Source organism: Balaenoptera acutorostrata, chromosome 16 (assembly GCF_949987535.1).
Source record: "Balaenoptera acutorostrata chromosome 16, mBalAcu1.1, whole genome shotgun sequence".
In the NCBI taxonomy this organism is placed as follows: Eukaryota; Metazoa; Chordata; class Mammalia; order Artiodactyla; family Balaenopteridae; genus Balaenoptera; species Balaenoptera acutorostrata.
In genome coordinates this window covers 2,902,501-2,914,480 of record NC_080079.1, presented here as the reverse complement: position 1 = coordinate 2,914,480, position 11,980 = coordinate 2,902,501, and the positions used below count along the sequence as shown (strand labels likewise).

The following is an 11,980-nucleotide window of genomic DNA, read 5'->3' as shown; positions in this document are numbered from 1 at the left end:
GCCTTCTTGCTACATAGAAATTTACAAATTTGAATTATGTATACAGTATTATATGCTTGCTTCACTTAATTTTATGTCATTACTATTTACCATTTCATTAAATGTACTTCAAAAACATGATCTTAATAGCTTAATAGAATATACAATATTCGATTATATGGCTATGCCATAATTCAATGAACGATTCCAGTTTTTAGACTTTTGGGTTCTTTACAGTTTTTTTTTTAAATAAATATTACTATGGTGAGCAGTCTTGCACTTAAAGTCTTGTCTAATCTCTGATAATTTCCTTAAGATTGATTCCTGGAAGTGGAATTAGTGGATCAAAAGATATGAACATTGTTAAGTCTCTTGATACAATGTCAAATTTATTTCTAGAAGGGTTGCACTGGTTTGCTCTTCTTTCTACAACTCTAAGAATGCCCATTTCTCCATCAATAGGATTGAGTATTAGCTTTTAAGAAAAATCTTTTCTAATTTAATAGGTGAAAAAACTTTTTCATCTCACTTTAATTTGATATGCATTTTTAAGAGAGGTTGAGTATATTTTCCAAGTTTACCGATCACTTGTATTGACTGAATTTGCCCATTTTTCTCCAGAATGTCCTTCTAGTCTTACTGATTTGCAAAAGCTCGTTGCATACTGAGAAGATAAACCCTTTGTGGCAGGACCCTTTCTGTCTCCCCTGGTGGCTGCAGCCCCACGCCAGCCTGGGTTCTGCTGGTCCCACAGTCATGGAAGAAGGCAGTGAAGAGCTTGGTCCCTTGTAGGAGGGAACGTGTCAGGTGAGTGAGCTGTGGTCCATGGCCACCATCAGCACAGCGGTGGGCGTGGTCTGAGGGGCAGGGTGATGCGTGCTGTGCTGGTGTTTGCTTCTGATACTTTGTTTCTGTTTTGCCCAGTGCCTCTGACTGTTGTGGTTCATTCTGACTCTACCACCCAGACCTTCTCCGTTCATCATGTCCTTGTCCTGTCCCCATTGTCATCTTGAATGGTGACAAGCTTTTACTGAGCCCTGGCTGGGGGTTGGCCAAAGGGCTCAGCGCTTGCAGTCCAGCCCCTCGGTGGCCCCAGCCTGTCCCTCTCCTGTCCCTGCGCCGGGTGAATGGCTCCTCTGCCTGCACTGCACATGCCACGTGGACCCAAGGGGCACCTGGTACACACAGGCGTCCAGTTTCCCCAGCCATGTGGGTCCACCATGTGGACCATGAGGTGACCTGAGAACAGCAGGGATGAAGCACTCGGGAGCAGCTCTTTGCCGGCCTCCTGTATGTTGCAAAGGCCCCGGGGACCTGAGCCTCTGCCCTTGGTTTCGGGTCTGTGAGCCGGTGACATTGGTCGTGCCCTGTGCTCCAGCTAATACTGGGCCGGGCAGACCAGTTTCCATCTCACAGCCTGTCCAGGTGGCCTGGCTGAGCCAGGCCCCTCGAGCCCTGGGGCACGTGCCCTCCTGACTTGGCTGGGAGGGAGGTGTGGTGGTTCTCACTCCATCCAGATGGCCTCACTCTCTCTCTCTCTCTCTCTCTCTCTCTCTCTCTCTCTCTCTCTCTCATTAATTCCTGAAGGTCTCTGAAGCCTAAATCATGGGAAAGAACGGAGGGTTTGGAGACAGGAGATTTTGTTTGGCATCGGGCCCTGGTCCTTCCAGCCTTGTGACCTTGGGCCGGTCACCTGCCCCCTGCAAACTGAAGTGTTGTCACCCGGAGAGAGGGGAGCCAGATCCAGCACAGAGCCCCACGGGTCGGCCAAACAGGATCCTGTGACAGGTGTCCCTCGACCCTCCGGTGCCACGTGTGGGTGAGGCACGACGCTTATCTGCTATTTGGGAAGGTGTTGGGTATTCTGCTCGCTGAGAAATTGTATTTTAAGAGGTGGTTTCTGAGGAATCTTGAACCAAAAGTGATGTTCACTTCCCTCCTGAAGGAAGGAACCCTACCCTGATCTTGTCCCGGGCCCCATCCTTCCGACGGACCCACACTGAGTCCCGGATACTCGGTGGTACACTGCAGCCTCGACCGGGTGCCCTCGACGTAGAGATAGGAAGGTGAGGAAAGCACGGCCTTGTCTTGTCCTCAGACAACTCAGAGTCCTTCCAGGGTACAACAGGAGACCCCTGGGAGGCAGCAGCCGTAGAAGCCTCCCTGGGAGAACTCCCAGGGCCGGCTGTGCTCAGGAGTGAACGCCTGGGCTCAGACTGGATGGCCGAGTGGGACGGGCCGTGCTTTCTCTCCACCCCACATCGTAAGCTCTCGGGGTGTAGGGCGCGCTCCACGTGGCGTGGCACAGAGCAGATCCAGGGCGTGGCGGGTGCGAACCAAAACTCACTGCAATCCCAAGAGAACGTGTCTCTGTTGGCCGCCCTCAGCGGATCATGACTGCAGACCTAGAAATCACTGTGGGTTCCACCGAGGATGCCCCCGGGCTAAGCCTCAGCTGGACTGAGAGCTGACGGGCAGCTGCTGCCGTCGTGGGTCCACTTTGCCAGACCCGGGCGGTGGGGAGACCGCGTCTGAGTCTGCACGGGGTCCGGAGCCGCTCCCATTTGTCCCCAGGCCGGGGGCTGGGAGCCGTGTGCGTGCTGGCTCCCCGGCCCCGGCCCGGCGGCCCGCTCCCCGTGAAACCCACAGCCCTATACCGGGGACGACAAATGACCAAAAAATCAATTTGTAATCTGATTGGAGGTTTTTGATTTCCTCTGATGAGTTTAAATTTCATTAAAAGCAACCTTATTCCAACATAAAAGGAATCCTTGAAGGGTAAAGCAGGGGATTGTCTCACCGAGTATAAAGCATCCCGACTCTTTTGTGTGATTTATTCATCGCGTTAATTGTGAGGGCCAACCCGGGGTGTCCGTTGGCAGCTGTGCCGTTATCGGGGCCTGGGATCGGCCGGGCGGGCTCAAAACACAAGGACTCACATTCAGAACTCGCTCTTTGGCATATTGACACTTGAGTTATCAACAACTCTTATTATCTGCTGGGAGGGAGCTGGCAGCTCGTGGGGACAGAAGGAGCCACAAATCCCGCCGCAGCCGCCCCTCTGCATTCTCTTAATTGTGTGTATTCTCTGGAAAAAGTGATCATCGCAGCCTCTTGTCTTGATGAGAAATTGACATTTGCTGAGGACTTCTCTGGGTGCCGAGCGGGGAGATAAGGCCGGAGTTGTTTTAGAGGAGGGCGGGCGTCCCTTCCTTTCAGGGGCCTCTTTATTGCTCCTGTTGACCCGCTTGATGAGTATGGATTTCATGAGGTCTTTTTCAGCATTTGAACTATAAAAGGTTCAGAATGACACCACCCCTTATAGACAAAAGATAACCTTGCCCTTTGAATATATCGATTCTTTATTAACTAGGCTGTTTAATGCAATGAAATGAGGCATTAGATTGAAGCCCATTTCAAGTGCTTTGAATAATCTTTAAAAGCTTGGAAGACCCTGGAAGGTGGCCTGACAATAATTGGCACACATTTGGAGAGAATGCAGTTCTCAATTCGGATTCAAAACACAAACATAAAATAATTTCCCTCCCCGCTGGTCCCAGGGCCCAGGCAAGCAGCTCACAGAGGCAGCCCCTGCCACGCCCCTCAGCAGGCATCGCTGGCACCGGCTCAGAGTAGGGAAGGAGGTGAGGTTGGTCCCCAGCACGCGGGGAATTGGGGTGGGGGGCCGGCTGCAGCCTTGTACCCCATGAGCCTCTTTCTTTGCTGTCTCTTTAAGGCTGAAACGAGAATGCAATCAGAGGAACCTGATTGTCATTGACAGGAGAAAAAGGTATTCACAAGTTTCTTTATGTTTTGAATAATCATTCCCTGTTTTGCTCGGCAGAACAAGTAATTAAGATGACATTTGTGAGTACTAATTTGGATCACACTTATGTGTATGTGTTGGAGAGCTGCAAGCCAAAACATGCAAAACCAGCCTTTCATTGAGGAGCAAATGAAAACTACAGAATGAAACGGAGTGGGGCTGCTGAAAAGGCACAGGAGCCGGGCGGAGCTGCGAAAATCAGAGCCCCGGTGCATCTCATTAGAGCCGTGCCACTGGCCACACCTCTGTGCGGCCCAGGGGCAGGCGCAGCGCATGGGGTCTGTCACAGCACGGCCGTGGACCTGCCGTTGGCGACGGCGTCCCTCAGGTCAGGGTTCAGTGGCACTGGTGTCCAGAGCCCTGGTGTCTGCTCGTCCGACCGGAGCTTTCCGAGCTGGATCTTGTCCCGGTGGAGCATGGTGACGGGGACAGAGGAGCACATGTCTGGAGTAGCCAGAGTGCTTGCCCTCTACCTGCCAGACCTCCAGTTCAGAAGCAGGGCTGAGGCAGGAGGGGCAGGGGCGGGGGTGACCGAGGCCCCAGCGAGTCTCGAGACTGTCTGTGGGCCACAGTGCTGCCGTGGCCCCCAGGTCTGACCCACAGTCATGTTCCGACGTGCCGGCGGGCGTGCAAAGCACGTACAGGTGGCCCCTCTGGGGACCAGAGGCATCTGAGTAACTACAAGGAACTCTCCGTGCAGCTTAGATGAGCGTTTGAGGGCGGATAACCCTGGAGAAGGTTCTTCTATGAACCGTTTTCATCCTGGCCAAGAGAGCTCTGGGAGTGCAGATCAACCCCACCCACCCAGCCAATGTAACTGTTGCATGTTGAGCGAAGCCATTTTAATAATCAAAACAGATCAAATTACCCAAAGTGAAATTCACAGACAAGAAATACTTTAATTAAATATTGTGTAAAATGAACATTTTTATACAGTTAAATATCTGAAAAAATGTACAGATAAAACAATCTTATTGTAGGGTCTTTAACAGTAAAATCTACCATTTAGTGGAGCGCTCAGTTTTGAGACGATGAAGCCATGAGGGCGACTAATTAATCTAAAACACAAACCAAGTGCAGGGACGAGGAGACTTGCGAACGTCCTTAGCGTGCACACGTGAGCTCGTTTTTAGATCAAACCCTTACTTATACAAAATAAAACGGAGGCAACTGAGTTCCAAAGTGACTCCTCAGGCTGGTCACAGGGCCAGAGTGTGACCCGCTAACCCCTGGGGACGTTCTGATTCTTTGATTTAGTCCCTTGAATGGACACTTTCTTAAGTCCTGCATTGTTTTGTTTTGGTTTTTGTCAAGAAAATTTTTTAAAGTCCCTCCTTTTTGTTTTAGATTTGTCTTCTGCTGCAGTTTGCAAAAACTTTGCTGTGCTGTGTCTGCAAAGGGAAAAAAAAAACGACCCTCTTGGTCTCACCGCAGGTTTGGCATGAACAGGTACGGTGTCTGAAGGAGGTCATTCCAGTTTAAACAGTACAGACAGTGCTGCTGGGTTCTGACCACAAAAAACGTTAAAAAGGAATTTTAAATGAGGGGTGATTGTGGGTCCCCTGAAACCTCTCTGAATCGGAGGTGGGCTTGGTAGGACACAGGACACAGCAGAACCAGATGCAGAAAGGAGTGACACAGGGGTCTCCGGGCTTGTGCGTGTGCGTGCGTGTGTTTTACACCGTAAATCTCCAAATGAAATACTGATTAACAATTGTGGGGTAAGCCTGTGATCAAACGGCACAAAGATTCTTTAAATAAAGTCCACTTTTAAGGCATCAGAGAAGTTAATGTGGCAAACATTTTAATTAAAACATCAGAAGTAAATTTTATTTTAAACTTTAGGCCTCTGAATTTTTCCAGTAAACACAGTTCAGCTATGTGGCAAAGTCATGGGTGGCAGCTAAAATGACTTTTTACATTCTACAAAAAAAATAAAACAAAAGGAGGACACAGCCCCACACGGGGTCGCCTCTCCGTGGCCGCTCCACGTGCACGGGATCTACGCGGGTTTGTCACAGCGGGTGGCGCCGTTTTGTTGTGACTATACAACGAACTTCTTTTTTCTTCAAAAGTATTTGTTCAGATAACTTAAAAATAATATAAAAATAAACAATGAATTTGACTTTTCCTCAAAAAAAAAAAAAAAGGACGGAAAGTCTAAACAAACAATAGCAAATTTTGGAAGTACAAATGAAATGCAAGGATGTTGGTTCACTGAACGAAACAGATCAAACAGTTCTTGGCTCTAATGCTCTTCCCAGCATCACAACACCAGGCCATGATCAAAAACCAACGCAGACAAGAAAAAGGAACCGAAAATGGTGGGAAAAGCAATGTACAAAATTTCAAAGATAAATACAATATTTATAATTGATATGTTACAAAATAAAGTCCCTTAGCAACAGCAAGTGTTCATGGAAAAGTAAGTAAGTGTTGAATGGAGACCATTTTATTCCTTATAAGACGCATAAGGAATAAAACTCGTTTTTTTTTTTCTAAATATTTAAGTGGATCTGAAAAAAATTCAAGACAAGTGTATAAATATTTAGCTACAACTTTGGCAAAATCACAAAAGTCTACAATTTTATAACCACATACAAAACACATCAGGGAAGAAGGATCTAGAAGTCAAAAGGACAATTTCTGGTACAAGAAACATGGACCTCACAGTAGCCTAAGAATGCAATAGTATACAGTGCTAGCAAAAGTTGAAAAAAATGTCGCAGATCACACTTGCTTAACAGGAAGCTCTAGCAGTGGGAGAATATTTTAACCAACAGACAGTAGCATTTTTTTTTTCCTCTGTCAGTGTGCTTGTTGAAGGCAAGAGAATTCAATATCAAAGTTACAATTTCTAACTACAATAAGTTACAAAGTTTCGTTTCATTAAGATGAAGTTAAGCAACGATAAACCCTCCCTCCCCCCCCTGCCACCCCAATTCTCCTAATCATATAGTCTTCCTTTCTTCCAGTTTGATGGCTCAGACCTCCTTGGCCCCCTTTTGTCACCACAAAAAAATATTTCACATTATAGAGATACACAACCATTGTGAATCTAAGTATGAGTACAGAAAAATGTTTGGAGGCGTTTTTCATCAGTGTTTCATGATCATCAAAATGGTGCATTCACAAAGTTTCTCCCAACACATAGCAAGTACTAGACATAGCCAAGACGGAGTCAGAAACTTTATACAAAATAGGCATCGCTTTGTTCTCCTTATTCTTCAGGACTGAGAAACGTGAAAATATGAGAAAAGTTCAGTCAATAAAATGGAATTGTTCATGAAGAAGTACGTCGTTTGTGTGTTGATTCTTAATAGTTTAAATAAAATCTTTAAACAAAGTCTTTTGTAGCATTTCAACCGCTGCTGATGTACTGAAGACACGGTCTCCATCAGCACCTCTTATGTACTAACGTGTCCCCTGAAGTCCGTCCTTGGATGCTGGGCGCGGCGGGAGGTAACAAGCGCCCCTCACATTGGCGGGACTACCAGCCCAGACATAGCTGAAAGAGAGAGGGGGCAGGTCAGGGGCGCCTCTCACCGGGGTGGGGGGCTGGGGGGGGGCCTCCCTGGGCTTCGGTCGGCAGTGACAGTGGGTCTGCACAATCCTCCGTTAACCAGCCGTGGGCTCGGTTAAGGCACCTACTTCAGGGGGTGTGGGGTGCTCGTGGGGGACAGGTCCCCGGGGTCCTCGACTCCACGACCTCATGTGGCAAAGGGAACGGCTCTGGCCTTTTTGGTTGTGAAGGGGCCTCTGCCCACACACGTCAGTGGCTGGCTTATAGCAGACGGAGGCCCAGACTCCCCGGAGGCCACCTCCATCGACAGATGCCGAACCAACCCGGTCACTTCTGTGACGCCAGCCAAGGCCGGCTCTCGGGCCACTGGGACCCGGGCACAGCTCTCGCTCCCTAAGTAAGTCAGTCAAACTGGACACGCCTTGGGTTCCCCTCTGCTCTCAGCCCCTGCCTTGGACCTTCCGCTGATCGTTCTGTATCGTAATGGTGAGTCGCGGACCTGCCAAGATCAAAGCCACTCACAGCCCACCTGATTGCAATCTCAGGGCCAAGGGCCCTCAAGAGACACAAGTCACGGCTCCACCATAGGGAGCGCGTCCTTCCTCTTCTTGGAGGGAAAGAGAAACTTGGGCCAAGATGCCAAGTGCAGCAGGTGCTTCCCAGTGAACTCCGGGTACAGATGTCATCTAAAATCTCGTAACTTTAGTGTTTTGTTCAATTTTTGTCAGAGTGATCATTCTCATTAATTTATGTATAACATATTAATACATCTGTTCACGTAGTGATGGGAGCTTCAATTTCTCAGCTCATTAATTTCAGCACTGTTAATTTATCTCCGACTCACCGTTACAACGTTACGGTTTGGAAGACCTGTGTGCGCACACGGCTTACGTGACGCCACCTCTCAATGGGCCCCGGCACCGAGTGCGCGGCGGGCAGGGCCCTGGCGCCCAGCCACCTGCCTCTTAAGCACCTGTGGTCTGGTGACCGCTGCTGGCTTGCAGGCCAGTCGGCGGCCCTTCGGGGCTGGGCGTCCCTCTCACGCTAACAGGTGTTGTGCAGACAATTATTTCAAATCACTGATACCTTTCCAGTTCCTTTTTTGAGCATTAGTTCATCAAAGTGAAATAGGCCACCGACTTCACAAAAGGGCCAGTTTGTCTTCTCCACGGTAGCGTCCTCAGCACCCAGCAGAGAGCCTGGCACATAGTAGGCGCTCAGTAAATACTGGTTGAATGGATTCATTTTTTTAAAGGAGTAACTGGATTTGGTTTTCACCGGGAGGAGCATATACCAAAGGTGGTGTCTGAAAGAGGCCAGATGACGGCCACTTAATTAATTTCAGAGCCTGTGGGCCTCAGTCAGTCACCAAGAGCCACGTGCAAGCTCACAGGGCCTAGGGGCCCTCACGCAGCCCCGCCTGCCACGCGCACCACCGGCCACTGCCCAGAGGGCCCCAGCACCGGGCGGGCGCTGGGTGCCCGCTCCGCGCGGCCCTGTCTGTGGGCAGCTGTGCCAGGCGGGGCCTCCCGCTGCCCTTGGGCGGGACCTTCTCCCTCTCGCGTCTTTGAAAGAAATCTCCTGGAAAACCAACTCCCGTGCAGCACTGGTGCACGCACCCTTCCGAGGACGACACAGCCTCGTGCGCCCCGTGGTCCATTAGACCAGGTTGAGAATAAAGGCTCAGGCTTGGGACAGTGAGAACGGGCCAGTTTCAAGGTGGGTGCTGCAGGCGGCACCGTGACCCACCACCCCAGGCCTGAGGCTGTCCCACTGCCTTGTGAGTCAGGGGAGCGACAGGCTTGCGCCTGCCCACGCTCTCGGCTGCACGGGATGGAACCTGGGCCCCGCTGCCTTCACCACGGCCCGTTCTCCTTCCCTTGCAGGTTCTACTCCCTGCAGGCATGGGCCGCTTTACCGTGGGGACACTTAAGTCACGTCGGAAGGATGAGGAAACGGGTTTCATCCACCAAGAGGAAGAATCCAGTTGTGGGGACTGAACGAGGGGGGTCGTTTCCAGGAGCAGCGGGTTGGGGGGTGGGTGTCGCACTGCGGCAGACGGAGGAGAACATGCAACAGCCAGGGCTGCCCTGCCGGGAGCCCGCGGGTGAGCCCGGGGGAAGGTCGGAGCTCCCGCCCCCAGGGAGAGCCCCTCACTCCAGCCCTGCGGCCCAGCCCGGCCTGCCCCGGGGCCCTCCGGGCGCTCCCCGGCCGCGGCCTCAGGCCAGCGCGCACCCTCACCTTGCAGTCCGTTCCCGTTGGCGCTGGTGCAGGAAGGAGGAGGGGAAGCTTGGGGCCGGACCACGGGCGCGAAGGCGCTCTTTTGTTTCACTGCAGAGATGACATTGGCAGGTGAGAATGAGAAAATGCCGTGGGTACTGCTACAGTTTGAAGGGAGGGTGACCGAAGAGGCTGCCATGGTAGGGCTGGACGGCACTACTGCAACAAAGCAAACATGGTCAGGACGCGCGACGCCGGGCACGGCCACACGACAGAGAGCTCCAGGGCCTCGCCTGGAGCGTCGGGCCAACAGAGCAAGCACGAGATGTTTCTGGCTTGGCCACTCTCTGGATAACAGGCAAACTCTCGCGTTGGACTTTCGTTTCCAATTGGGCGGCCCCATTTGGTGCCGATTTTGTTTGGGTTTCCAATGTGACCGCGTGGGGCCCGTTTTAGGTCAATTTACTGTCGTCACGTGGACGCCCAGCCTCCAGAGCCACCCTTCCTTTTATCCAGTAGCTCACACCACAGAACATCCAAGCAACGCACACATTTGACTTTGCAGCGAATATGAATCTGTGTGATGACGGGTGACAAAAACAGACACTTACTGCCGTAGGGAGAGTTAGCGGAGGAGCCATTAAGAAATCCAGGCGAGCCCGGGACCCCTAGATTGGCCATGGCGCCACTTCCATATCCATTCATGCTAGTGCTGACTGTGTTGTAATTGGACTGCTGGGGAGTACTGCTGGGGACGTATCCTCGCGGGGACACGCTGCTTGTATTGCGACTGTAGCCGACTGTTAAAATCCCCCCCCGGCCAAAAATAACATTATTATCAGGGAGAGACACTTGGGGGGGGTTTCCCCGCAAACCTCTATCATCTATTAAACGCTTTTAATTGACCGTATGCTTTCCTCCAGCCCCAGCGCCTCGCGCCAGCTCAGATAACCTTGTCACGCCAGCCCTGCTCGAGCATCCTCGCCGAGCCCCGTCCTGTCTCCGGCGGCCTCGGCAGCCGGCCCAAGCGCACTTCGATCTAACCGTCAGCGGCTTTCACGTTCCTCTTTAGAAGCAATTATCAACGGCGCGATTCCTGGGCTGTCCCCCCGCGCTAGGTGAGCTTTCGGCCTCTGCAGACCTTCAAATGCCACGGCTGACAAGGAGAGCTTGTTTGTGGCCGCAAGTCCCCAGGAAAGGCTGTTCCAGGGTCTTCGTCTCTATGGCTGCTGTTTCTGTCGGCGCGGGGTGGGGGGGAGCGGGGGCCTTGCTCCCGCCGCGGGATGAGGGTGAACGGAAGCCGAGCGGCCGTATGGGCAGGTGCTTTCTGAGATCGCTGCCTGCACAGGCTTTAGAGCGGCCGGAAAAGGATAAGGTGCAGGTGGGGAGCGGGCGCTTCTCTCCGCGTACTCCTTCCAAGCTCCGAAACCAAATGCCACCCCCCGACCCCTGTGCAGCGCATCCAGGAAGGGTCCGCGGCTCCCTACGTCACAGCTATCCCAGGGCTTATCCCAGCCTTTCCAGGGAAGCAAAGCCCCTGAGGAATCAGTTCAAGGGAACAGCTAGCAAATACCAGTAAACCGTGTGGCAGCCACTGTGGCCGCCGCCTCAGGTTTCCGGGTTCTCTGAGCGGGCTCTGCCCGAGGGCCTCTCCGAACAAAGCTGCGGAGCCCGGGGCGCTGCCCACGTCCCCGCCGGCCTCAGGGCACAGCCAGCCGCAGCTAAGTCCCACCACCCCGGTTGGGCGTCTGGGGAAGGGGCGGCCCGCGCGCAGCGTACCTTGGTCGTTGGCTTGTGACGTCTCTGACACGTTGACGGCTAGCTGGCTGCTGAAGGAGTTCACACCCATCATGCCCGTGTGCGCAGGGGTGTTGCCCAGGGTGGGGATCTGGTTGTGATTGCGAGGGACGCTGTACAACGCCTCGGCGATGTCAGCCGCTCGCTTCAGGATGATCTCCTGGAGCGGGAGGCGGCCGTCACACCCAGGCCAGGCCGGCCCCCTGCCCCCAGCTCACAGACCACACCCCCCCCCCGGGGGGCACAGTCCCAGCGCCCTCCACCTGGCCCTGCTGGGCAAGCCGCAGGGGCATCCCACTGTCGCTTGGTCCAGACTGTGACAGAACGTATTTTTTAATGGGAAAAGAACTTCCCTCAGGAGAACCTGTTAATACCCCATCTGTTCCTCCTGCACCCACGGCGCAAAGGCCCCTGAGGGATGCACGGGGCCAGGGCAGCACGGAAGGCACTGGGTTCGGGGTCAGAGGCACGGGGCCACGTCCAGAGGGAAGTCCCCCCGAGTCTCTGTTCCCCAGAGACGCCCGAGCCCCAGCAGCCCCAGTCTGCCCGCCACTGAATCCACTGGACAGGCCGTGACACGGTTCTTCCTGGAGAAAGCCCCTCTGCTTTGTGTTGCGGCACCGAGTGGTAATTTT

General features: G+C 52.6%; 1 protein-coding gene and 1 long non-coding RNA gene across 12 annotated transcripts in view; one reads left to right on the top strand and one right to left on the bottom strand.

Annotated features, from left to right (window-relative positions):
* Positions 1–564: 564 nt before the first annotated feature.
* LOC103013519 (uncharacterized) lies at positions 565–5,270 on the top strand. The gene is made up of 4 exons (XR_450241.2): positions 565–786; positions 1,567–1,798; positions 3,716–3,769; positions 5,153–5,270. It is a non-coding gene; the product is annotated as an uncharacterized LOC103013519 (long non-coding RNA).
* EBF3 (EBF transcription factor 3) overlaps positions 4,685–11,980 on the bottom strand; it is a 117,461-nt gene continuing 110,165 nt past the window's right edge. For 2 of the 11 annotated variants that reach the window (XM_057530578.1, XM_057530580.1), the window contains exons 13-17: positions 11,328–11,505; positions 10,160–10,348; positions 9,570–9,767; positions 8,415–8,527; positions 4,685–7,313 (exon numbers count right to left, since the gene is read on the bottom strand). In XM_057530578.1, coding sequence (XP_057386561.1) covers positions 7,296–7,313; positions 8,415–8,527; positions 9,570–9,767; positions 10,160–10,348; positions 11,328–11,505 — 696 coding nt within the window. In that variant the 3' untranslated portion in view covers positions 4,685–7,295. The remainder of the gene's footprint in view (positions 7,314–8,414; positions 8,528–9,569; positions 9,768–10,159; positions 10,349–11,327; positions 11,506–11,980) is intronic. The other 9 variants (XM_057530582.1, XM_057530584.1, XM_057530581.1 and 6 more) reach the window with 6 other exon arrangements.